Here is a 25,806-nt window from a genome sequence, read left to right as displayed (position 1 = left end):
CAGGTGCCCCATTCCTTTCTTTTTAAGAGAGAGAGAAAGACAGACAGACAGAGAGAATGCATGAGCAGGGAAAGGGGCAGAGGGAGAGAGAGAAAGAATCCTAAGCAGGCTCCGTGCTCAGTGTGGGGCCAGACGTGGGGCTTGATCCCATGACTCTGGGATCATGACCTGAGCCCAAATCAAGAGTCAGACGCTGAACCAACTGAGCCACCTAGGCACCCCAATTCTGGTCATACCTTTTAAATGCTGCATAATATTCCAAGATGTGATACATGATAATATAAAGGAAATTCTCAACTTTGATGTTTGTGGGCCCTGCTCCTGGGATCCCAGGAGAGCTGTACTTGAACATTGACCAAGGTCAAAATGACTCTGCAAAAACTCCACGCGTGGGTCTATTTCTGCCCCAGCACACTTTGTATATCTGCTTTGTTTAACATATAACCAAGAAGCAACATCCCACACACAAAGATAAGCAAAAGGAAGAAACCTCCCTTGTTCCCACAAAATTAAAGTCCTACAGCCCAGCACACATTAGAGGCTGAAGATGAGGTCTGCAGCTTTCTGAAATGTCCTTTGTCTGATGGCTTGTGACCTTTTCTGTAAACAATGCATCCAACCCTGGACAACCCTGGACCGGATGTCCTTCCCCCGCACCCTCCTCCTCTCTGTGAAGAGCACATTCCCAGGCAGCCATCCTCACTTGGGCTCAAGGAATAAAGCTCTTTCTTCTTTTTAGAGATTCCAAAAGGTTTGCTCATTTTTGCATCACGCATCAACATACACCACACTTGATAACTCGTTCCCCAGAAGGTGCCTTTGTGTTGATTCCAGGTGTTTTTGTTTGCTTTTTACCCACAGTAAAGGATGCTGTCTTGAGGGTTATTTCACATATATTTTAATATTCTGTTGTTTCTATTCCTGTGGTTCCCAAAACAGGAATAATTGGATCAAAGGGTGTGTATCATTTTCCCTGGAGAAGGTTCTGCCAGATTACTTTCTAGAAGGCTAGAGCACCCCCTTTCTCCCAGCCCTGCATGTGCTCCCTGCTTCCCCACATCCCTGCTTCGGTGGGTCTTCAGTCACTGCAGTGTCTCCATCTGCACACTCTTGTTGGCACGTCCCATGTGCCCACTAGAGTAGGTGAGCATTATTTTTATTTCCACAGGACACGCTCCCAAAGTGAGATTGTTGGTTCTGCTGGTTTACTATCTTTAAAATGTAATAATTTGAACTTATTTATTGACTACCTGTTCATTTTCTTTGTCCACCTTTCTCTAGTCTTTTTTCTACAGATTGTATGTGTTCTCCGCATGTAAAGGCATTAAGTATTTGCCTCTCACGTGAGTGTATATGTGCAAACTTCCCGGTGTTGTTTCTTTATGCTTGTAGTGAAATTTGCGCTACAAAGATGTGAAACTTTAATACAATCAGATATGTCTATCTTTTTTTAATAACTTCTGTTTTTGCTGTATTGCTTAGCACAGATTTGTTGGAATAGCTTTCTGGATTTTCTTTGTTTTTTATGTGTATTTATTTTGAGACAGAGAGCATGGAAAGACCACAACTAGAGGGAAACAGAGAATCCCTAGCAGGCTCTGGGCTGTCAGCACATAGCCTGACGTGGGGCTGGAACTCATGAACCTTGAGATCATGACCTGAGCCAAAATCAAGACTTGGACGCTTAACCCACTGAGCCACCCAGGTGCCCCTTTCTGGATTTTCTTCATAGCTAGATGATTAATAGATAGATATTCCTTGAAAAGATGCTTTCAACAGAGCTGCTCCAGCATCTTGTGAAGAAACCTCAGGACTCAGCTCCTGCCTGCCCTTTGGCTGTGCATCAGGGGCTGGCTCCAGTCTCCTGCAGCAGCCCAGCCCCCGCTGTTGACCACCGACACACACAGACAATGAATGATGCTGAGTCTGGGTTGGCAGGAACTGGCTCCCGTCAGACAGCATGCCTTATGGGATAATATCAGGGGTTGTCCTGAAGCCCCCCTCTTTTTACTGAAGTGTTGTCCACCTCTGGAGTCCAAGTGAGGATGGTATCTGAAATGCTTTCAAAATAATAGGGTGTCTCTATGTGAATGGTACTTGTGCACATGGAACCTTGGAGCCCACAGTGTGAGAACACACTCATGGGGCCCTGGTACAGAGTAAGAGTCCAGGGCTCTGTTCTTGAAAGGTGCTCTCCAACCTTGTACTCATTCATCAAAAGCCACTCTGTATGATGGGAAATCTTAGGGCAGTTCCTTGCCGTGTGGCACCAGCAATTAGAGTTTCTCCAAGTTGGGCTTTCTGTAGGCGCTCTGACTCCAGCTGAAACAGGTGCCTGCTTAAACCAGAGGAAAAGGGGAATACTGATCATTTATTCAACAGGTATGTATCAGGTCCCTACTCTGTGCCAAATACCATTCTAACCAAAAGGGAAATCTTCAGGGCACAGAACAGAGTGTGGCTCCCAGGAGCCTCCATGTTGTCTTTGTGGACCGTGTTCAGAGTTTTTCTCTCTCATTGATCACACAATAATTCTGGCAATAATTGATCACACAATAATTGATCACAACCAATCCTCTCATTGATCACACAATAATTCTGGCAGGCAGCTGCTATTGTCCTTTCACAGATGTCCAACAGAGGCAGAGAGTGATCCAGTAGCTTGCTCAGGGCTACACCATTAGTGAATTTGGAAGCATGGATTTGAAGCGAGGCAGCTGCACAGCTAATGGACGTGCTCCTCTGGAAGGCTGCCCCTGCACTAGGTAGACTGGACCATTGGCCTCAGGCCTATCCCTTCATCCCAAGAAGCAGAACTAAGTATGTTTTCCGGGAAACCTGGGCCCTGCTCTCTTTCCTGGGTCAGTGCAGATGCAGGAGGCTGCCCTTGATGGCAAACTTCTCCCCAAAGGCACTTGGCAGCAGCAGGGGGGGGCAGGGGGGGCATCACTGTCCTCAGGTGCCTGCCAGGGACAGATTTTGAGGCCCCCTGACCACCGCTTATGTGGAAACTGGTCAGAAGTTCAGGGAGAGGAGGGAGTGGTGTCACTTCCCTCCTTCCCTCCCCAGGCAGGAGAACCGCACTGGGATCACACAGAGGAAACTGTGTAATGACCTCCCTGCTGCCCTCAGGTGGGACTTGGCGATTCCGGTCACGAGAGAAGTGTCCCGCCCAGCGGGGCCTCGGTGCTGTGTGGAGGTCACAGTGTGGTCCAGCCTCCACCCTCGGTTCCTCTTTTCCCCCACTTGACTTTGGGTGATGTCGCCATATCCATTGCCCTGTAAAATAACTCCAGTACATCTGTTTTGGAACAAGTTTACTTTTCTTTCCACAACAGAAATTCACTGCTTTTCATCTTCTGCCCCGCTTTAAAAAAAAAAAAAAAAAAAAAAAAAAAAAAAAGCGTTGGCATGATTTAGGGACCTCACATGGAAACTTAGAGACAGTTCCGTGTTTCTGCGCCTGGGACCTGGGCACGTGGACAGGGCTGCTCTCTCAAGGCCGCGGTGGGGGCGTGCTCTGCCCTGACCCGTGCGCACTCTGCAAATACAAGTGGACTATAGATCAATATTTGCGCTTGGCAGAAAGAACTGTCAAGGACTCTGAGCGGGTTTGCAAAACCGTGGCTGACGGCACCATCCGCTGGCGTGTGCCTGGCAGGTGCAGGTGCGCAGCGCGGCTCCTGCCGCGGGAGGTGCCGGCAGAATGGGACAGGGGTCCACGGGGGCCCGGGGTGCTCGGCGTCCAGTGTTGAGGGTGCGAGGGAATTCGGAGGGGTGCGTGTACCTCTGTTGACTAAAGCGGCGCGGTCGGTGCTGGTTTCCTAACCCGCTCTCACTTGCACCAACACGTTGCTGTGCTAGTAAGTGGTCCCGAAGCCGGGAATTTAAGCGGCGGGACATTTAGCATCCGTCTCCACAGCCTGCTGCGGACGACTTTGAGCGCGTCTCCTTTTCTCTCCCACACGACATGGATGAACCGCGACTCTCGACGGGGGGCGCAGGAGGCCCCGCCCGGACCGGGAGGGTGCCCGGGGACCGCCCACAGGCGGCGGCAGGCTGACCTCGAGCGCCCCGCCCCGCTCTGCACGACGACCGGGTGGAGGACCCGGCAAGCTGGCTGAGAGCGCTCCGTCGTGGGCACGTCCCTGGTCGGAGGAGGAGATGAAGCCCGCTCCGTCTGCGCGGTCCCGGTCCCCAGAGCCCCGTCCCAGACCTTCCGCTGCTCAAACAGGGAACTGTCACAACCCCAGGCCGATGCCCCAGCGGCAATCCCCAGTTCCTTGGCGTCTAAGGGCCAGGCACCAACCTAAAGCCCCAGGCGCTCTGGCTTGCCCCCGGGCTCAGGCGCTCTTGCCCCCAGGCTCGGGCCACAGGAAACGTCCTCACCCAGCCCAGTCCTGGCCTTTATCTTCCAGCGCCCAAGGAGCTATGGAGGGAGTCTGTTTCTCTGCCCCAAAACCCGGAGAGAGTTCCCTCCCAAACCAGGCTCCCCCACTGCTCCAGCCCCAAACACTCAGGTCCCCACCACCTAAGTAGCAGGATTCTTGTCTTGGCTCACCCAGCGGCTGGAGCACCCGGCGGTTCTGCTTCAGCTGCGGAAAGCTTCCTTCAGATGGGAGTCCTGAGCCAGGATGTCTGGACTCCTGAGAAATCACATCAGGTCATAACTGACCACAGTCAAAGCGAAGCATGTGTGCCAAGAATGCCTGGTGTGCCCAGCGTGGACAGCACAATGCCAGCCGGTTAGCCTCACTTCAGACCACAGTCCCTAAGAGAAATCACTACTAGGTGTGGAAAGTCCATAGGCCCTTCCCTTGGGAAAGTGTCAGCAGAAAATTCACATACATAGGTTGGCAGGTAAGCCGGGGATTGCACGAGGGCCCAGGGTCAGGTGGCCCCAATGGGTCCTTGGGCCACAATGGCCTGGTGGGTCCACCTCCCATGTGGCGGTCTTCTGTGACCCACTCCCATCAGGGCTCTCCGGGGTCACCAATCGACTTCTACCACACTGCAGCTCGGGTCTCCAAGGCCATGCAGGTAAGAGCCAAAGGCTCAAGACTCCACCTGGGTCCAATTGTCAGGAGGCTTTAGACAGCACCTGGCCCATCAGCCTGGCCCCACACTCCCACCTGCACACACCCCTGCTTCCCATCACAACATCTGTACAGACGCCTGCATGCCACACAGTGTGTGCTTCATGTCCTACACACGTACATGCCTGGTTCATCACACACACACACACACACACACACACGCAAATGCTTGTGCACTTACAACACACACAGTCTTTCTCACTCTCACTCCTCCCTGGTCCTTTGATGGCGCATGCTACGTCTAATCAAAACCCTTCGTTTTCGTACATGATCATCTGTGAGGCAGGAAATCCCCCCAGCGGATGGCCTCACTCCCAGTGGGAACACTTGTGATTTCTGAATCGGGCCTGTCCAGTTACTTTCCCCCAGTTTCTTGGGGATAACGGGACTCCTTCCCCAGTGGGGCTGTAGCACCTTGAAGTGGGTCGGCTCTGCTCTGGGCCAGTGAGGACACAGATCATCTGCTTCCTCTTAGTTCACCCTTGCACAACCTCACAGCCCTCCTCTCCAATTAACGATATATTTTAGGTGTTACTAAATCTGTCCTGAGAGCAACTTGTATGCTTCTTGTAAAGTAACTCTCTAGTACCTGTGCTAATTTGCAGCAGCTCCCAAGCCACGTTGATGCCCTGCCCCATGCATGCCTTGTCTAATTCTAGCTGCCTGAGCAGACCATGCCCCAGGGCCAGTGCTCCCCGTGGGTGGTGCTCTTCTCTGTGAAATAGTCCTTCCTCAGTACCACCCTCAGGCATTCACTTTTCCTCACTACACTCCAGGAGCTCGTTTTCCTTCCATGTCTCGAGGAGACCACTTTCAAAACCTTTTTATATGCAGGAGGATAATACCATTGACTGATGTATACATGTATACTTCCTTGAAACTTCCATAACCCAAGGCATGGGAGTCACCCACAAAAATGATGAGGAAACTGCAGGTCTGAGAATTAAAGCAGGTGCCAGAGCATTTTTCCCCATGGACGGCCAACTGGAGCTGATACTGTTTTGGTTGTTATAACTTTAAGATATTTTATGTAATGCCCGTGGTAAGCACACACACAATAATTGTGTGTAGGATCAACACAAAAGGAAACAAAAGGGCATCAAAGCATGTCACTACAAAAAATGTCAAGTACATACAAAGGAGAGCAGTAAGACAGGAAGGGAAGGCCAGAAAGGCGAGAAGACATACAGAAACACAATGAACAAAGCAGCTGTGGTAAGTCCTCCCTATCAGGGATCACTTCAGTGTAAATGGGCGAAACTTCACAATCTAAAGGATCCAGCTCCACGTTGTCCGCAAGAAACTCACATCAGATCTAAGGACATACAGACTGACAGTGAAAGCATGGCGAAAAGACACCTGGGGCAAATAGTGCCCCAGGGAGAGCAAGTGCGGCTATACTAATAAGTGACAACATAGGCACTATGTCAAATATTGTTATAAGAGACAGAGAAGAACATTCTAGAATGATACAAGGGTCAACTGGCCAAGAAGATATAACATTATGCATAGCCATATGCACTATCATCAGAGTTCCTACACATATGAAGCAAACACTGGCAGAGTTCAAGGGAGAAACGCACCGATCTAGCAATAGTCATAGTCGTCGCCAACACCTCACTTTCAGTAAAGGGAAGAACAACCAGACAGTCCATCAATAAGGAAGCAGAGGACCTTCAACAACACTGTGGGCCAGTTGGATAGAACAGACACAAAAACACGCCCAACAATAGCAGAATACCCATTTTTCTCAAGAAGAGAGACTGCATGTTACATCACAAAACAAGTCTGAATAATTTTTAAAATAGTGAAATCATACAACTTAAGTAGTTTGAAATCATACAGGGTGTCTTTTCTGATTATGTGTGATGAAACTAGAAATCAATACCAGAAGGAAAATCAGAAAATCCATAAGTATGTGGAAATTAAACCACCAATGGGTCAAAGAAGCCACTGAGAGATTAGAAAATATCTTGACACCAAAATAAGTAAATAAATAATTAGATAGATAGATAGATAGATAGATAAAGTAAACCACATACCATAACTTATGGGACACTACTTACAGAGGGAAATATATAGCTGTAAACACTTCCATAAAAAAAAGGACTTCAAATCAGCAACCTATATTTATATCTTAAGGACCTAGACAAACAAGAACACACTAAAATCAATGCTAGCAGAAAGACAGAAATAATATGGATTAAAGATAAACTGCATAAAGAATAGAAAAACGATAGGGAAAATCCATAAAACCAAGTTGGGTCTTTGAAAGATCAACACAATTGACAAACCGTTTGCTTTTTCACTCTGTTCAGCTTTGTCTTGCTTTTGGGTGGAAGTGGTTACCTCCTAGGCCCTTACGTGCAGAACTCAAACCAGAAGGCCTCTGCACTGTTCTTGATCCTTGAGAGAGCGAAGGGCAGAGGGAAAGTTGTGCCCCCAAGGCCGAGAGGCAGACAGGCAGACACAGAGCCCGGCTTGCAGGAGCAGACCCACGAGCTGAAGGGGCAGGAAACCTGAACTGGGCAGTACAGGCAACACACCTACTCACAGGTGTGTCCCTGAAGTGTCGTGAGGTCGGACTCCAGGGCTTTGGCCAGATTCCCACAGTAAATATCAGAGAAAAAAAGGAAAAAGGGGAGGGGGAAAAATCATGTGAAACACACCAGAGCACTGTTTTCTTAAAAGGACCTGCCCTAAGCGATACCTCATTACCCAGAGTTTCACTGACCCAGGAAGAGAAATAACCAACTCCAGCCCCCTTTAGACACCCCGTCCCAACTGGGGGAAAGGGGAGAGCTTAGAAAACCTTGTGATAGTCACAGTCCTGAGGTACAGGCCCACTGATGACTGAGACCTGACAGTAGGCTGTGGAATACGTCCACTCCCCCTCACCTCACTGCCACATCCCCAAAGGCCTATTTACTGCAGTTCCTTTTACCTGATGCATCATTTTCAGCAATCAAGAAAAGTTACAAGGCATACCAAAAGGCAAAAAACACAATCTAAAGATGCAGAGCAGCATCAGAACCAGACAGGGAAGGATATTGGAATTGTCAGAACAGGAATTTACAACAACTATAATTAATATGCTAAGGGTCCTAAGGGATGAAGTAGACAGCATGCAGGGGTAGGTGGGCAATGTAAGCAAAGAGGTAGAAATCCTAAGAAAGAACCAGAAAACAAATGCTATATACACACATCACTATAACAGAAATGAAAAATGTCTTTGATGGACTCATTGGTAGACTGGACACAGCTGAAGAAAGAATCTATGAGCTAGATAATATATCAACAGAATCATCAAAAACAAAAAGCAAAGAGAACAAAGGCTGAAAAAAAAGTATCAGAATACCCAATTCTGTAGGATGACTACAAAACATGTAACATACATGTAATGGGAAGACCAGAAGGAGAGGGGACCAGAAGAAACATGGGAACAATAACAACTGAGGATCTCCCCAAATTAATGTCAGACACCAAACAGATATCTCAGAAAACACCAAGTATTCAATAAATGCCCAAAACACTACACCTAGGCATATCATATTCAAACTGCAGACAATCAAAAAATAAGACAAAATCCTGAAAGAAGGTCAGGGGCAAAAACCATCCTACCTACAGCAGAACACAGCTAAGAATTACATCCAGGAGGAGTTAAGATAGTGGAGAAGTAGGGGGACTGGGATGTTCCTTCTCTCAAACACAGCTGTGTTGAGGTCAGATTACTTACAACACCCACGAAATCGATCCATGGATCGACAGAATGATCTCCACAGTTGGAAGGAGACAGCCTGGCAGGATTGAGGCACGTGTATGTGATTTGGGGAGATAAGCTGGCACAGCCACGGAGTGGAGGGAACCCCTTCTGTGCAGAGACAAAAGGGACCAGCAGAGAGAGGGGCTGTGAAAGGGCAGCTTCCAGTTAGCACAAGAGGAAAACCTCTCTGGACTACAGAATGGGGAGCAAGAAATACAGAGAGTGTGGGTTCTTTTTGTAATCAGCCTTTGGAGCTGAAAGAGGCTTTGAAAGTGCTTAACTTTCTCCAGAGCAGAGCCGTGGCCCATGCTTCTGGAAAGGAGGGAGCCGACCCCAGAGTGCATAGCAAGGGATAGTGATCTCTGGAGCACACTGGGAGAGAACTTCCTAGAGTGCTTTGGGAAGAGGGGTTATTGCTTCCCAAGGACAAAAGACCCTGCAGATGCCAGCCAAAGGCCTTTCATCAGTAAGGTAGAGAAGCTCTACTCTTGGATCCATATGGTACCAATCCTTGAAAACATTAGGTTTTGATTTCCACCCAGGAGCCAAGTCGAAGATGCAGGAGAATTGTGGCACAGGGCAAGCTGACCATCCTCACAACTCTGTGAAGAGCTGCTGAATAGCGTGGGTTGAGAGCCCCAGTCCAGGAAGGAGAGATTGACAGTGGCCCCCAGGGGAATCAGGACATGCTTATACCAAACCGCAGGCCTCCGTGCCTGGCAACTGTTTATTTACGGCAGCAAGACTGACTGACCCAATGTAGCCAGCCTCTGCTCCAGACCAGCACAGCCACTGGTCCCAGGCACCAACAGATGGCAACTATTTCTTGGTTTCTTTTCTTCCACCCTCTTTTCCTTTTTTGAAATCAGGCTCATAATTTCTGATTTCTTTTTGGTCTGTCTCTCTGTCTCTCTCTCTCTCTCTCTCTCTCTCTCTCTCTATATATATATATATATATATATATATACACTTTATTCCATGCTTTTTCCATCTTTTCTCTTTCTTCTTCTTTATTTTCCTTTCTCTTTCTCTGGAATTAGCCTCCTAGTTTCTTGAGTCTCAGTTTGGTTTTCTTTTCTTTTCTTCCCTTCCCTTTTTCTCTTTTTATGAGATCAAGCTTCTCCTACCTTTTCTTCAGGGTTACTTCAACAAACATATCAAAGTACACCACGTAAAGGTCCAAAAACACCACAGCAAGCAAGGAGGAGCTCTGCAGAAGAATAACCAGTGGTAAGGAGCAGCCAAAACACAACCACAGAGTGCATGCAGAATACACAAAAAAAACACTTCCTGGAGGGCCAGGTGCTGGACAGTGTATGACCCCTTTTTAATAGAGTAATACTCTCAGGTGCAGGACACATAACAAGCTTTTAAAACATGCAAAAGACAGAAATTTAGCCAAAAATGACAAGGCAGAGAAAGGTCAAGGAGAAATAACAGCCAGAGACTTGCCCAAAACAGATATAAGCAATATATCTGAACAAGGATTTAGAACAACAGTTATAAGACTAATAGCTGGGCTTGGAAAAAGCATAGAAACACCAGAGAAACCCTTGCTGCAGAGATCAATGACCTACAAACGAGTCAAGATGAATTTTAAAATGCTATATCTGAGGTGCAAAAATAAGCCAGATGCAGTGACAGTGAGGATTGAAGAAGCAGAGGAGAGAATAGGTGACACAGAAGATAAAATTATGAAAAAGAGTGAAGCTGAGAGAAGGGGAAAAGGAAATTACTAGATCAAGAGGGGAGAATTAGAGAACTAGATGATGCCACGAAACAAAACAATATCCATATCATAGGAGTCTCAGGACAAGAAGAGCAAGAAAAAGAGGCAGAGGGTTTATTTGAGCAAATCATAGTTGAGAACTGCCCTAATTCAGGGAAGGAAACACGCATGCAAATCCAAGAGGCACAGAGAACTCCCTTCAAAGTCAACACAAACAGGTCAACACCACGACATATCATAGTGACACTTGCAAAATACAAAGATAGAGAATTTTGAAAGCAGCTAGGGACAAAAGGTCTTCATCCTACAAGGGGAGACACATAAGTTTAGCAGACCTGTCCACTGAAACTTGACAGACCGGAAGGGAGTGGCAGGAAATATTCAATGTCCTGGATTAAAAAAATATGCAACCAAGAATCCTTCATCCAGCAAGGCTGTCACGTGGAAAATAAGGAGAGATACAGACTTTCCCAGACAAACAAAACTAAAGAAGTTCAAGAGCACTAAACCAGCCCCGCAAGTGATTCTAAGGGTCCCCTGTGAGCAGAAAGGAGCAAAGACCAAAGGACCAGAGAACATCACCAGAACACAAAATCTACAGATAACACAATGACACTAAATTCATATCTTTCAATAATCACGGAATGTAAGCAGACTAAATGTCCAATCAAAGGCATAGAGCATCAGAATGGATTTTAAAAACCCAAGATCTATCTATATACTCCTATGAGAGACTCGTTTTTGACCTGAGGACACCTGCAGATTGAAAGTGAGGGGATGGAGAACCATCTATCATGCTAATGCACATCAAAACAAAGCTGGAGTAGCCATACTTATATCATGCAAACTAGATTGTAAACCAAAGACTGTAACAAGAGATGAAGAAGGCATTATATCATAATCAAGGGGTCTATCCATCAAGAAGAGCTAACAATGTAAATATCTATGCCTCCAAATTGGGGCACCCAAATATATACATCAATTAATCACAAACATAAGCAAACTCGCTGATGACAATACCATAGTTGCAACCATAGTTGTAGGAGACTTTACTACTCCACTTACAGAAATAGATACATCAACTAGGTAGAAAATCAACAAGGAAACAAAGACTCTGAATGATGCATTGGACCAGATGGACTTACAGGTAAATTCGGAACATTTCATCCCAAAGCAGCAGAATACACATTCCTCTCGGGTGCAAATGGAACATTCTCCAGAACAGATCACATATTGGGGCACAAATCAGCCTTCAACAGGTACAAAAGGACTGAGATCGTGCCATGCATATTTTCAGATCACAACACAATGAAACTTGAAATCAACCACAAGAAAAACTTTGCAAAGCCCTCACATACATGGCGGTTAAAGAACATCCTAGTAAAGAATGAATGGGTTAATCAGGAAATTAAAGAAGAGGTTTGAAAAGTACATGGAGCAAATGAAAATGAAAACATGACAGTCCAAACCCGTTGGGATGCAGCAAAGGCAGTCCTAGCAGGAAAATACATTGCCATTCAAGCCTATCTCAAGAAGAAAGAAAGGTCCCAAATACACAGTCTAACCTTACACCAAAAGGGGTTAGAAAAGGAGTTGCAAATAAAGCCCAAAGCCAGCAGAAGAAGGGAAAAAATAAAGATGAGAGCAGAAATAAATGACATAGAGTACTTGGAGCACCTAGCTGGTTCAGTCAATTAAGCGTCCAACATTTGATTTCAGCTCAGGTCATGATCTCACAGTTTGTGGGTTCAGGCCCCACATCGGGCTCTGTGCTGGCAGCACAGAGCCTGCTTGGGATTCTCTCTTTTTCTCTCCCTCTCTCTGCCCCTCCCCTACTCGCACTGTCTCTGTCTCTCTGAAAATAAATAAATAATAAATAAATAAATAAATAAATAAATAAATAAACTTTTTTTAAAAAGGATATGGAATAGACCCCAGTCTATGGTACTTTGTTACAGCACACAGGACAGACCAAGACATTCCTCCCCTCCCTCATGCACTCCACCCTCGCTCTTTCCATTTTTGCCAAATGTGGTTCATATCACTGGAGAGTTTCTCAAGCTCAGACTAATTATCAAGGTGGGATTACCTCCTGTTTATAACCAAGCTAATAACCTAACGCCACTGTCTGGATCAGTTAAACATTTACACTAAAAAGGCCCCCACTCTCCATTCCAATGCGTTTTCATCAGTTTTGAGTACTTTAGAACTTTCCTAGGGCATTTTCTAAAATTTAAATCCCCAAAGCAAATTAAAAGACATTTTCTTTTATTTTTCTGCTGGAAGCAGTGTCACTCACCAGGTAGGTGTTGTAATGAAAATGACAGGCACCTTTCAGAATGGGGCAGCTGGTCCTCCTCGGATTATGACTTGCCAATCTGTCAATGTTGGGATTTGTTAGTGCCTCATGGGGGATAAGGTGGCATGCACATCCTAATCCCAGAATCAGTGGTTATGCTACCTTATGTGGTGAAGGGACTTTGGATGTGTGATTAAGTTAAGAGCCCTGAAACAGGGAGATTAGCTTGGGTTATCTGCGTGGGCCCAGTATTGTCACATGTCGCAGACTTTGAGTCTAGACTTCTCTCTTGTCCATCAAGAGAGCAGGTGCAGAATTGAATACAAGAGAGGCTAATGTCTGGGAGGGGACAAGAGCCCTGAGAAAGAGTCCTTTCTCCATGTTTATTAGGATCAGAAGACTCACATATGTGATGGACATGCAGAAAGAGACAATAAAACAGTGATCATTAACTCGTGTGTGTGTGTGAGAAAAGGGGCTTCAAAAGTATGCAGTTCTAGGGGTTTGGGTCAAGACAAATCAAAACCCCCGCTCTGAGCAGACAGCCGTTTACTGCAGGCACCAGGCACTGTGTCTGTTTATCTTAACTTTTCTAGGGGCTAAGGCAGCTAGAGCATGCTACCTCAGAGTCCACAAGGTGTTTTTCTTGCTAATTAGCTCTGGGCGCTTTCACCCCATAGTGGCTTTCCGCCCTATGCTTTGTTTTACCTAATGATGAATTCTGTGTGCTTTCATCCTGCTGCAGCGGCTTTCTGCCTCTACCTGTTCTTGGACGCTTTTGTCCTGTGGAGGTGGCTTTCCACTCTATGCTTCGTTCTAAGCTGGGCACTTTTGCCCTGTGGTGGCTTTCCACCCTAAGCCTTGTTAGCCCATTGGTGCAAGCTCAGAGAATTCTTAAACTTATTCCCCACAGTCACAGGACCCTTACAAGAGGCAGGCAGGAGGGTTAGCCAGAGAGAGATTGAAGGATGCTACAGTGCTGGCTTTGAAACATTACTCGTTTTATTCAGGAACACTTAGGCAGGATTTCTATGTGCCACACGGTGTTCCAAAGGCTCGGCACACCCACCCTGTGCAGCCCTCATCCTCTATTTCATGGAGGGGCTTCTAGCACACCCACAGACAGTCAGTCAGGGCCTGAAGGTTGAGCACAAAGGGACCTTTGGTGTGTGTCAGTGGGGTGGGGGCAAAAAGCTCTTGTTCCAAATTCCTCTTCTGTTTCACAACATTGTTTAATGCACTGAGCTGATTAATGATTTCCTCATTTCTGCCTCATTTCATGCAAGGTCCCCATGTGCCTAGAGTTTTTTCTTCCAGGTACAAAGTCACATTTTAACGTTAAGAGATGATAACAGATGTCTATGTTGACTTTTCAGTCATATTTTAATCTTAAAATATAGCCCAGAAGGATGCTGACAAGTGAGTCCAGAGGGATACCTTCATGTCCTAGGGACAGATGGTAGGGGATATATTTTAGACGTGGCTAACAGGCCTTCAAAGGTATATTACTTCCCCCTTTTCAAAGTACACAAAAGCATTTGTATTGCTTTGTGTGAACCCTGGTGACTGGGTAGCTCTGCTTTCCCAGAAGAGGTGTTTACACTACAATGGTCTCACTCACCCTTGTTTCCAGGGACTCGAATATAGATTCAACTAGGTCAACAATTGTTTCAATTTGTTTAATTAGTCTTACACGATCTGTTTTGGACTTGGCTGTCAAATTGTTTCTGATGAATGTGACTCTGGAAAGCGGCATCTCTGAGCCAATTTATTCCCCGTGAAGCCCTGACTGCCCTTGATGAGACCGTGTGGGGAGAGTCCTCCTGGAGGCATCCAAGGGGATTTGGGAGAGCAGGAAGACTCCAGGCTTGCATCAAAGAGCCTAGGACAGGGGTCTTCAGGGCATGTGTGCCTCACACACCCGAACGGGGAATGACACAGAGCTTGTAACGGGGTGGGATTTTGGCAAACCCAATTGTGCTGGGACTGAGATCGATATCCTTGGGGTCAACGAGAGGCTTCAGGTTAAAGTGCTGCAAAATGGCGGACAAGAACAGGAACAACTCCATGCGAGCCAGGCCTTCTCCAACACACACCCGCTTTCCTGCAAGTGACAACAGTGCTGCTGAGACTCCGAGGCAGCCTCAAGACACAGCAGCACTGCTACAGGCGAGGCAGCAGAGGGGGTCGGGGGGACGAGTTGTGGCTAAACTGTTACCCTAAAGCAAAACTGACCCCTCTCTGCCTGTTGAAAGGAAGCACACAACACATTTCAGTATAAGAATATCTGTGATAGACATATTCCGGGACCAGACTTCATACAGCTTCCGTCACCAGGACTCAGCAGCATAAGCATACGTTAGGTTGGGAGAGAGATGTCTGTCCAGTGCTCACCCTGACATCCTACAGGAAAGAAGCGGGGCCACAGCTGGAAGCCAAACACTCTAACGCTGGGTGTTACTGAGCTGGTTATATGATCTTCCCTCCCACCAACCCCTAGGGAAAGACCCTGGAGAATGAGGCCGGGACCCAAGAGAGGGCCAGATGGTCCCATGATGAGTCCAGGTAATCAAACATTAGATTTTGCTTATTAACGCTTGTTTAAAATTATGGAGAATTAGGTACTAGAGTTTTGAAAGACGTTCACTAAGTCCTATTAAACACATAAGGGTTTCAGCACTGAATGAAGTATCTGCTTTGCAGAAATAATAAATCATCTCATTCCCAGGACCTCCAGTAAGAGAATGTCATTTGGGCTCTGTGAACAAGGACAGACACCTCTGGGACATGTTGTGACCAGAAGCCAGGCCCTGGTGCAAGTGCATGGCCACGGCAAAGAGCACAAACCAGGGACAGACACATCTGGGACATGTGGCCAGAAGGCAGGCCCAGTGAAGGTGCATGGCCTCGGCAGAGAGCAAAAACCAGGACAGCTCCCCGGGGAAGGGGCTACGTCTGCACTCTTCTTACCTGCAGAAAATACCTTGAAATAATCACTATATTTGAACTTTCCACTTTCATTCAGAAAGTGCTCTGGCATAAACTTCTCTGGATCAGGGAACTCTTGGTTGTCAAACAAGAGGGAGTCCAGCGTTGGGACCACGACTGTACCCTAGAAGGAGCAAAGGCCTGTGTCAGTCCATCAAGTTAATAGAACATGAGCTTCCTACTGGGACCTCCAGTTGGGGAAGTTGTTTGCTTAAGGACTATATGGAAGGCAGTCAGGAGTCAAGTGTAAATGGTGACAAGAGCTGTAATCTCATCAGAGGAGGAGCCCTGGGCGAGATTATACCATTGTTGGTTTCTGGGTGGGGAAATACCACAAACCCGAGGCACTGTCCCACGGTCCCCTTTCCAGATTTTCTCCATTTCTTGGTCACCAGGCCGATGTGAGGACTTCTGGGAAGCAGCACTCTGCAGGTGGGAATGCTGGCCCAGCCCCCACCATTCAGCCATGTCCGCCCGAAGGATCCCGCCCTTTGGAAGCTGGCTGATGTGCTGGCAGGGTGGTGCTCAGCGTGTGCACGCCAGGCTCACATCTGACCTTGGGGATGACGTATCCTCTGAACATTGTGTCCTGGATTGCTTCATGGGGCAGGTTGGAGGGCAAGAGGTCGATGAATCGCTGAATCTCATGCACCACGGCATCCATATAAGGCATCTCTAACCGGTCCTTGATGGCAGGGATTCGGCTTGGCCCAATCACCCTGTCGATTTCTTCATGCAGTTTCTCTGCCACAACATGAACAGATGTAAGGGATCGACTCCAGGCTGGCTCAGCACCCATGCCCCCACCCATCTGGCAGATGCTTATGGAGCACTGTCAGCAGTGCTCCAGGGCATCCTGGGCACCACAAGTGCCAAGACGACCAAGCTCTGTGAGTCTGTTTAAGCTTCTCGCATGTTAGCCTCTAGCTGATCATAGCTAATCCAGTTAATCCAGCTGCATGGCCCTGAAATCTTTGCCCACTACTTGGCATACCTTCGATCTCTGGGTATTTCATGAGAATCAGGAGCCCATATCTCAGAGTGGTGCTGGTGGTCTCTGTACCCGCAAAAAACAGGTCAGCTACGGTGGCAGCAATGTTGTCAAAGGTGAACCAAGGCTCTTTGGTGTATCTTTCCTGCAGATATTAGAGACAGCCAGGGACTCTATAAGAGGGTGTCTTCAGGTGGATGAGAAAAGAGCCTGACAAGCCTGCCAGCTCCCAGGGAAGGAGGCAGGTATGCATGAGGCTATCCCGTGGAAACGTGATCGTCTCCACCGCACAGTTAGCAGCACCAAGGCTCCCACAAAACTGGCCATTGGCAATATTGTGCCCCTTGCCCAGGGTGCTGAGTCTTGTGCTCCTTCTACAGAGCTGAGGGCTGTCCTGGGGAGTAAGGCTCTCCCCTGTGCGGAGCCGTGACCTCCAGCAGCCCAGAGCTGAACTGTGGGGCCTCTGCTAACAACCCAAGAGTCGCAGGGGTTGCTCCTGGCCTTCTCCAAGCCCACAGTCAGCACCATTGATTCCCAGGAGGCAGAAAGTCACCTAGAAGCCAGACACCAGGGTGGGGCAGTGAGGACCCCAGTGATAGATCAGCTTCCAGGGAAATCAGTTCCAGAATTCACATGCTGTTCTAGAGCCCCAAGAGACGTCAAAGGAGGGAGGAGAAACATCACCATCTCAGTGGGGGGCCTAGGGGGCCTGGAGGGCCGTCAGGTAGGTAATGCTGGTGAGGCTTGGAAACCCTTGAACTCATGTACAATTTGGGGGTTATGTACTAAGGAGGAGTGTGGAGGCCTTCACACCAAATGAGACACAGTCATCAAAGTGAGAAATGGTTACGAAGTACAGCCTGGAGGGGGCCACAGGAAGGGCCCACGCACCAGCCCCACAGCCACTGAAGGCTCTCCCAAGAAACCCCTCTTGCTGGCCAGCACTGCAGACCTCCTATGGTGTTTGAGGCCAGCCAGGCAGGCTGGCCCTATCTCCACACCCGTGGGAGCAGGTGTGGTGGTCATACGAAGCCAGAGTGGTGTAGAGCCAGGAGCACCCATGCCCAGCGGGGGCAGTGTGGGTTGCAGCCGCGTCGCCCCGCCCCCCAGCAGTCTCAGCCCCTAGCAAGGAGCAGAAGAGCTTCCCTGCTTGCGGTGTCTGCGGTACCTTCCGCATCTCCAGGAGCAGGCTGTCGGTGAAGTCCCGGGGGCAGTTGGGGTCCAGCGACTCCTCGTGCTCCTTCACTCTTGCTGCAGTATAACTTTTTATTTCATACACATTTTTTATTACTCTTCTATGGTTTCCAGGCAGGTAGCGCATATAGCTTGGGAAAATGTTATATAACTAGGGGAAGAGAGACAGAGAGAGAGAGAGAGAGACAGAGACAGAGACAGAGACAGACAGAGAGATACGGAGAGACAGAGAAGGAGAGAGACAGAGAGAGAGAGAGAGAGTTATCTTACTATTCTTTCTTGCAAATGCAACATGGTTTTGTGTCCTGGGCTAAAAACTTTTCCAACTTGAATTGATGGCCATCAAACTGTGTTATTTAGAACATTTTGGCTCGCAGTAACTTTTTGGTGCCACAACTTCGGGTGTGCGAAGTCACTTGTTAGTGCTGTCCTGTTTTAAAGCGTAAAACCGTAGGTGTCCCATGGTCAGCGAGGGGAACTTGGGGCCTCGGGGAGGTCTCCAGAAGCAACATCCAGGCGCAAGCGCCTGGGGCCCCCGCCCATCCCCCCGCCCATCCCCCAACCCCCACCTTGTCCTGTGCCAAACTCAGAGGGCAGGTGCAGACTAGGGGGTGGGGGGGTCTCACTTGGAGCCAGCTGGTGCTGAGCAGGTGGAAGTTCTCGTTGAACAGCTTCTGTATCCTCAGCCCGGTTTGGTCCGTGTAGTCAAAGCGCTTGTGGAAGAGGATGTCCGAGATGACGTTGCAGGGGGCGTAGCCCAGAACAAAGGTGGGGTCGAAGGGCTGTCCTGGACCACAGGTGAGCTGTCAGGGACCCTACACCCCAACCTACCCCCCCCCCACTAAGGCTTTCCAGCACCTGGGAGCAGTGGCCCTGAACACAGCCCAAACTCTGAAAGCCTTGTGAGAGCTACTGGGGGTCCCCTTCTTTTTGACGCCCTTGCTCCACCTGAGGTGGAGAGGACCCCTAGCTGCCAGAGGGTCCTGAGGGTAACGCCACCCTGTCGGGGTCAGCGGCTGCTGATGACTCTGGGGCCCAACAACCCACCCAGGCAGTGCGCACGAGGACCCATCCCTGCCCCCCCCAGCCCCACTCAGTGAGCCTGACAACCTGGCCCTGACCCCCTCCCCTGCCCCAGGCAGTGCGCACCAATCCAGCCCCTGCGCCCCGCCCCAGGCAGTGCACACAAGGACCTGGCCCGCACACACCCTGGGTCTTCCGGAATGCCTCCATCAGGAAGGGCACCTCCCTCTGGATCCGCTCCTCATTGGCAAGCTTCCCCATGCCATAGTCCCGGAGGATGCTCAGAGACAGGCGCCGGGTGTCCTTCCAGCTCGGCCCATTGTTGAACGTAATTCCTAGGGCAGAGGGGACAAGGACCCAGTCACAATACATGCCGAAGGCAGGGTGACAGCCCAGGCTGCCCAGCTTCGGAGAAGCCTTCTTGGCTCCTCCCCACTGCTCCTTTCCCCACTGCATGTCCCCTCCCAGGGGCGCCCTTCTTACCATCAGTGTGCCTTCTCCTTCCACTTTGCCTGGAGACCTCCCCAGGGGACACAGAGCCTCAGCTGCACAGCAAGATGAGCCCCCACCCCTTTTGCCTCTGTTCACAAAATTCCCAAGAAGATGTCCTGTTTCCACTGATTTTTAACCTCCACACTGCAAATACCTTAACTTGCAGCTTTGTGGCTTCTCAGAAAGTGTCCTCACTAAAACCTGAGCTGTCACTCAGCTCCCAGACTCTGCCCACCATTGGATCTGGGAAGACCTCACTCATGTTCCCCTTGGAGGGAAGAGATCTGAGGAAGGCCAAGGCAAGGTATGTTCTAGAAGGAAGTGTGGCTGCACGGGAGGGACAGGGAGGAGTGAGATGACGAAGCACAGACCAGACTGAGGGTCTCAGTTCCACCTTGCAGGGAAGCATGAGGTTGGGAAGGACAGGTGGACTGACAGACAGCATGGCCCCCTACTAGGTGTGGGTGCACAGAGAGTGCACGGCACCCAAGGCCCTACTTAGACATTAGGGTTAGATTTGGTTAAAAACACAGCTGGGATGGAGTTTGGGGGTCCTGGGATCAAGTCTGTGCATGCTGAGCTCTCGATCCCTGCTGGACGCTGCGGAGGCTGCTGGGTGGATACCAGGGACACAGCTCAGAGCCCAGAGGGAACTCAGGGCACACGTGACCACACTCCCACGTGTCTGTGGGACCACTGACAGCCTCAGGGGGAGGGCAGCCTCAACCTTCCAGTGGCAGCAGCAGACTCGCTGACCCAAGATGCAGGGCAGACAAGTGAGGGGACCAGAGTATGTGTGTTCAGGAGGCCAGATGACAGAGCTGTGAGCTGGGTCCCCAGTCCTGAGGACCAAAGAAGCTGGCAGAGAAAGCAGGAAGAGGGAGTGCCCAGTGGACATCCCCTCGCCCCCTCCCCCAGCCAATGGCTCTGACATGGCACCTGAGGACAGACAGTCAAGGAGGTAGATAATTTTAAAATGGCAGAGAGAGGTGCACCTGGGTGGCTCAGTTGGTTAGGCGACCACCTTTGGCTCAGGTCATGATCTCACAGTTCGTGAGTTCCAGCCCCACGTCAGGCTCTGTGCTGACAGCTCAGAGCGTGGGGCCTACTTCAGTTTCTGTGCCTCCCCTCTCTCTACCCCTGCTCATGCTCTGTGTCTCTTTGTCTCTCAGTAATAGATAAACGTTAAAAAATTTTGTTTTAAATGGTACAGAGAGACGGAGACAGAGACAGAGACAAAGACAAAGATAGACAGAAGGAGAGATTCCAGAGGAGCCAAGACTTTGGGGTCCAAAACAGGCTGAAATGGATACAATAACAATTCTCCATCACAGGTTTATAAACATTTACTGAAATGAAAAAAAAATTTTTTTAATTAACATACACCTTGTGCTCACTATTATGCTGATAATTAACATTTGCATTGTTATCCCTGGGGAACCAGATGTATGCCATGTACAGAGCCTGGGCCACATGGTACATGTGAAAATACGACTTAGGAGCCACTATCAGGAGGGGATGAAGCCCCCTTTGAGTCCAGCTCATGGAATGGGAAGTGGCCCTGGCCTGGCTGCATTCAGGGACCCATGACTTGGACCAGGGGTGGCAGATAAGGTCTCCCTGGAGCTAGACAGAGCTCCTTGACCCACAACTGCTGTTCTCGTGGGGCAGCAAAGCTCCTGTGGTGTTAATGACAAACACTGACTAGTTAACTTTGCTTTTGACAACCCCAAAGAAGCAAAATCCACAACATCCAAGAGAGAAAGTCAAATGCCACTGATAGTGACAGGGTATGACCTTGGGAATGTATAAAGGAATAAGGGGACAGCACCATGAGAACAGCGCACACAACAGGAAGCACATCGATTTGAAATTTCTACATAAAATGGATACAGGTTTTCTAGAGGTTTGTCACCAAAGCTAAGCCAGGAGAAACTAGGGCCTGCAGGGTTTTGTAGGGTAGATGGGACATGGCTTCATTTCTAATCTGCTTTAGAATCTCACTAAAATGACAGTGAGCAAGTAGAAAGGAATAAGCACGGGAGTCCAGAGGAGCGAGCAGGGGCAGGCAGGGAGCTCACAGGGATGTGAGCAGGTGCCCCCATGATCTCCAGGATGTCCCAGGAGACACAGGAAGTGGGGATTGGAGTCAACAGTCTGGACATCACTCAGATAAAAATCAGGCAGGTCCCCAGACCCCCAACAGGAGGTGACAGCGTTTGTTCTAGATACGGGGAACCCAGGGCGCTGGAGACATGGGCTGCTGAAGAAAGAGAGGTGAGGCTGGCAAGACAGGATCATGTGGAGGTCCCTTTGTGAGCTGGGGTGCGCTCAGCACCCTTCCTGGTCTAAGAACACTGCAGGTGGGGTGTCAGAGGCCTCCTCATTGGAGAATTCGAACCGCAGCTGAGCTAAGCCCCACAGACCAGCAGATTGCTCCATGGTGTCAGTGCCTCATCTTAGGTGAGGGACCTTGGAGGGTGGAGCCTCGACGCCCAGGAGCAGGTGGGGCTGTGAGTGGAGGCTCTCTGGACTGAGGCTACACCCGGGAGGCTACAACGTGTGCAGGAGGAAAGCACAGCTCAACTGCTGGAGGCATTTTCCTTTGTGGCATTTCTCTGCAAGCACACATCTGTCCTGCTCACCAGTGCGTGGGTGCTTGCGGTCCTACCTTTTCTAGAGCAAGTCTGTCATGGTAGCTTTCAATACAGTATGTGATGAGCACCTGAATTGTCCAAGAGTCTCTTTACCTTTCTATGTTGTACTATTTACTATGTGGCTGTCATCACTGGTATTTCAGGACCTGGCTGGTCCCCCACCATGGGGGTGCTCTGAGAAGTGGGGCTCACCTTTTTCCTTGTGTGCCGCAAACGCATAGATTTCTCCTCTGCCAGAAAATTCATTCTTGTAGTCGAGCAGGACTTCCTTCACTGCCTTATAGCCATGCAGAACCACAGTGCGCTGGGAGCCCAGGTACAAGGTGAACACAGGCCCGTACCGCTCTGCCAACTGCAGAGACCAGCAAACAGATAAGTGAGGCCACTGGGAACTTATGGAAGAAGTTGGACAGGCTTTAAACTGACCCCCAAAATTGTTATTCATCAAGAGAAGACAGAGGGATCTGGGAAAAGACAGTCTTTGTCCAGCCCAGTTTGGAAAGACTCTCCCCATAGAGGCTTTCTTCTGCAGGGAGGGAGGTTCCAGCACACCTAGGCACCTGGACACATGTGCCTGAACACAGTTAACTTGGTGGGCTGACTCCTGCTCCTCCCCTGTGGCCCCTTTGACCACATCTGTGCCATCACCCCCACTGTCTGCTATCCCCAGTCTAAGTCCTGGACCCCAGGGTGCTACTGGAGGACCCTGAGCCAGCACTGTCCTGACCTCCACAAGTCCATCCTCCATGGTGCACAAACCACTGTCAACATCTCCCTATTGCAAACACTAGGCTCTTGGGCATTCTTTTATGAACTCATGTAACAGATTTAGCAACTTATTCAGTTTTTAGATTCTTTAGCTCATTCACTGTTCACAACAACTGTAGGTGGAGGTGCCACACAGGTTGACCACTATTCACCCTGTTGTCTGGCATCTACAGTGTGCACCTGGTGTGAATATATGGCTTCTCCGTGCTTTGCAGTGGCAAACAGCAGCAGCAACCCCAGCCACACTGGCCTCACCAAGACATCCAGTGACAGAGCAGTTAACACTGGGCTCAAGCAGAGGCCTCTGGGGATGACCATGGCCAATGCCCACTCAAGGGCTCCACGCCCATGCTGTACCACCAGCTAAATATTTTTAATGTCACTCTTGGATACTACTGTTCAGTCAGTTCATTCATAACAGGCTTGTATTGAATAGCAACCTGTCTGACAATTAATTGAGTGCACACATATTATGTCTAATCCGTGAATTCTCCTCCCCCAAATCAATGATATTTTTCCTACCTTGGTTAAAGATTTGGGAACATTCTTGAAATCCAACTGGAGAAGATTCCCAATAATGGGCAGTGGGAAAGGGCCAGGGGGTAGTTTCCAGCTGCTGTAGATCTGCTTCCAGACAGAGATAAGCATTAGGGTGGCCATCCACACCAACAGGGCAACTGTGATGCCCAGGGCAGCCATGGTGACTTTGGGGTCTCTACTGACTTGTGAGAATGATCTGGAAAAAAAAAAGCTTTTATAACACACCCTCAGGAAGGAGGGTAACCATCCAACCAATGCCACCTTCCTTTTCCTTGGGCTCAAGATATTAATTTATAATTAACTACTGTTGGCCATCATTTCAAAGGCTGATTCCTGTAGCGGTTGCATCCAAGAAGCTCCATCCCAGTACCCACTTTATGATCCCCAGGGTCTGTCAACACTGAATGCTGGCATCTGCACCAAAGTCAGCCGACACAACATCCAGGGGAATATCACCAGCCCATAGGTCAGACCATGGACACTGGTTTGGACAAGAGGGTTCAAGTTAAGTTTACACGTGTTGTTTGGGGGCAGGATCTATGTGCTGCATCAATTATGTGCTGTCTCCATGGCCAGATGCTAGATCTCATAATGCAAGTCTCTGAACATCTGATCAGGTTCGCCTGAGCAGCCTCCAGTAGTACCTGAATCACTAGCAGTGAAACTCATAGGACTAGAACAGGGAAATTCAAGACCTGAATTCCACTCCACTTGGTCAAAGCAACTGGAAAATTCAGAAGAGGAAAAAAGAAAGAAAAAGAATTTAACAATTTTGAAAAAGTTAATATCTATTATAAAAGTGTATTTTTTGTAGAAAATTAGGGGAAAATTATTCTTTAGAATAATTATTCTTTAGAATAATTTTTATCAAATTCTAAAAAAAATTACATTAGGCTCACATTAACAACTCAGGCAACAACAGATGTTGGCGAGGATGCGGAGAAAGAGGATCTCTTTTGCATTGCTGGTGGCAATGCAAGCTGGTGCAGCCACTCTGGAAAACAGTATGGAGGTTCCTCAAAAAAACTAAAAATAGAACTACCCTACCACCCAGCAACTGCACTACTAGGCATTTATCCACCAGATACAGGTGTGCTGTTTCGAAGGGACACAGGCACCCCCATGTTTATAGCAGCACTATCAACAATAGCCAAAGTATGGAAAGAGCCCAAATGTCCATCAATGGATGAGTGGATAAAATAAGATGTGGTTTATATATACAATGGAGTATTACTCGACAATCAAAATAATGAAATCTTGCCATTTGCAACTACAGGATGGAACTGGAGGGTATTATGCTAAGTGAAATTAGACAAAGACAAAAATCATATGACTTCACTCATATGAGGACTTTAAGAGAGAAAACAGGTGAACATATAAGAAGGGAAACAAAAATAATATAAAAACAGGGAGGGGGACAAAACAGAAGAGACTCATAAATATGGAGAACAAACTGAGGGTTGCTGGAGGGGTTGTGGGAAGGGGTATGGGCTAAATGGGTAAGGGGCATTAAGGAATCTACTCCTGAAGTCATTGTTTCACTATATGCTAACTAATTTGGATGTAAATCTTAAAAGAAGAAGAAGAAGAAGAAGAAGAAGCAGCAGCTTGGGAAATAAATGTATCACAAGGAGAAATAAAAACAATTACATTAGGATTTTTACTGGATTTGTTTCAAATCAATGAATTAACTTGAGCAGATTTTATACTCTTGCAATGTCTTGTCTGTTTATCCATGAACGTTGCAGGGCTCCACTGCTCCTCTGGTCACCATTAGTCCTTCACAGGGAACTTCCACCTGCCTATTGGGGCTGTTTCTAGGCATTTCACTGAGCTTTTGTGCACACATGTGTGTTTAGAATTAAGAGAATGCTTTTCATTCTGTCCTCTAACTGGAGATATAGGGAAGATCTTAATTGTAATTTTATACTTTTATGTTGGTAATGAATTTTTTGTATAATGGAAAGTAGGATAAAAGATGAAAAAAATGAAAACCATCTTCTATACTTTCATTTATATGAAAATGAGGATGTACCTTATATACCTAATTCTAACCCATTTTCTTTCTCTCAAATTATTAGCCATGTGGGCAATCTATTGATTGTTCTGTATTTATTTTTTTCATTTTTAATGCTTATCTTTGAGAGAGAGAGAGTATGTGGGGGGGGGGGGAAGGGCAGAGAGAGAGGGAGACACAGAATCCAAAGCAGGCTCCAGAGTCTGAGCTGTCAGTACAGAGCCCAACAGGGGGCTTGAACTCACCAAC

At 48.2% G+C, this 25,806-nt stretch overlaps 1 protein-coding gene across 1 annotated transcript; it reads right to left on the bottom strand.

Annotated features, from left to right (window-relative positions):
- Positions 1-13,867: 13,867 nt before the first annotated feature.
- Positions 13,868-23,744, bottom strand: LOC131493640 (cytochrome P450 2E1). Its single transcript, XM_058698253.1, has 9 exons — positions 23,523-23,744; positions 22,425-22,584; positions 19,269-19,418; positions 18,687-18,847; positions 18,035-18,211; positions 16,870-17,011; positions 16,432-16,619; positions 15,858-15,999; positions 13,868-14,991 (listed from the first exon to the last, which is right to left on the bottom strand). The coding sequence occupies exons 1-9, from the start codon at positions 23,697-23,699 to the stop codon at positions 14,801-14,803; spliced, it is 1,488 nt and encodes a 495-aa protein (XP_058554236.1). The 5' UTR covers positions 23,700-23,744; the 3' UTR covers positions 13,868-14,800.
- Between the last annotated feature and the right edge of the window lie 2,062 nt (positions 23,745-25,806).

The sequence above is a fragment of the Neofelis nebulosa genome, chromosome 13 (assembly GCF_028018385.1).
Source record: "Neofelis nebulosa isolate mNeoNeb1 chromosome 13, mNeoNeb1.pri, whole genome shotgun sequence".
NCBI lineage: Eukaryota > Metazoa > Chordata > Mammalia > Carnivora > Felidae > Neofelis > Neofelis nebulosa.
This window is presented reverse-complemented; position numbering and strand designations above follow the sequence as displayed.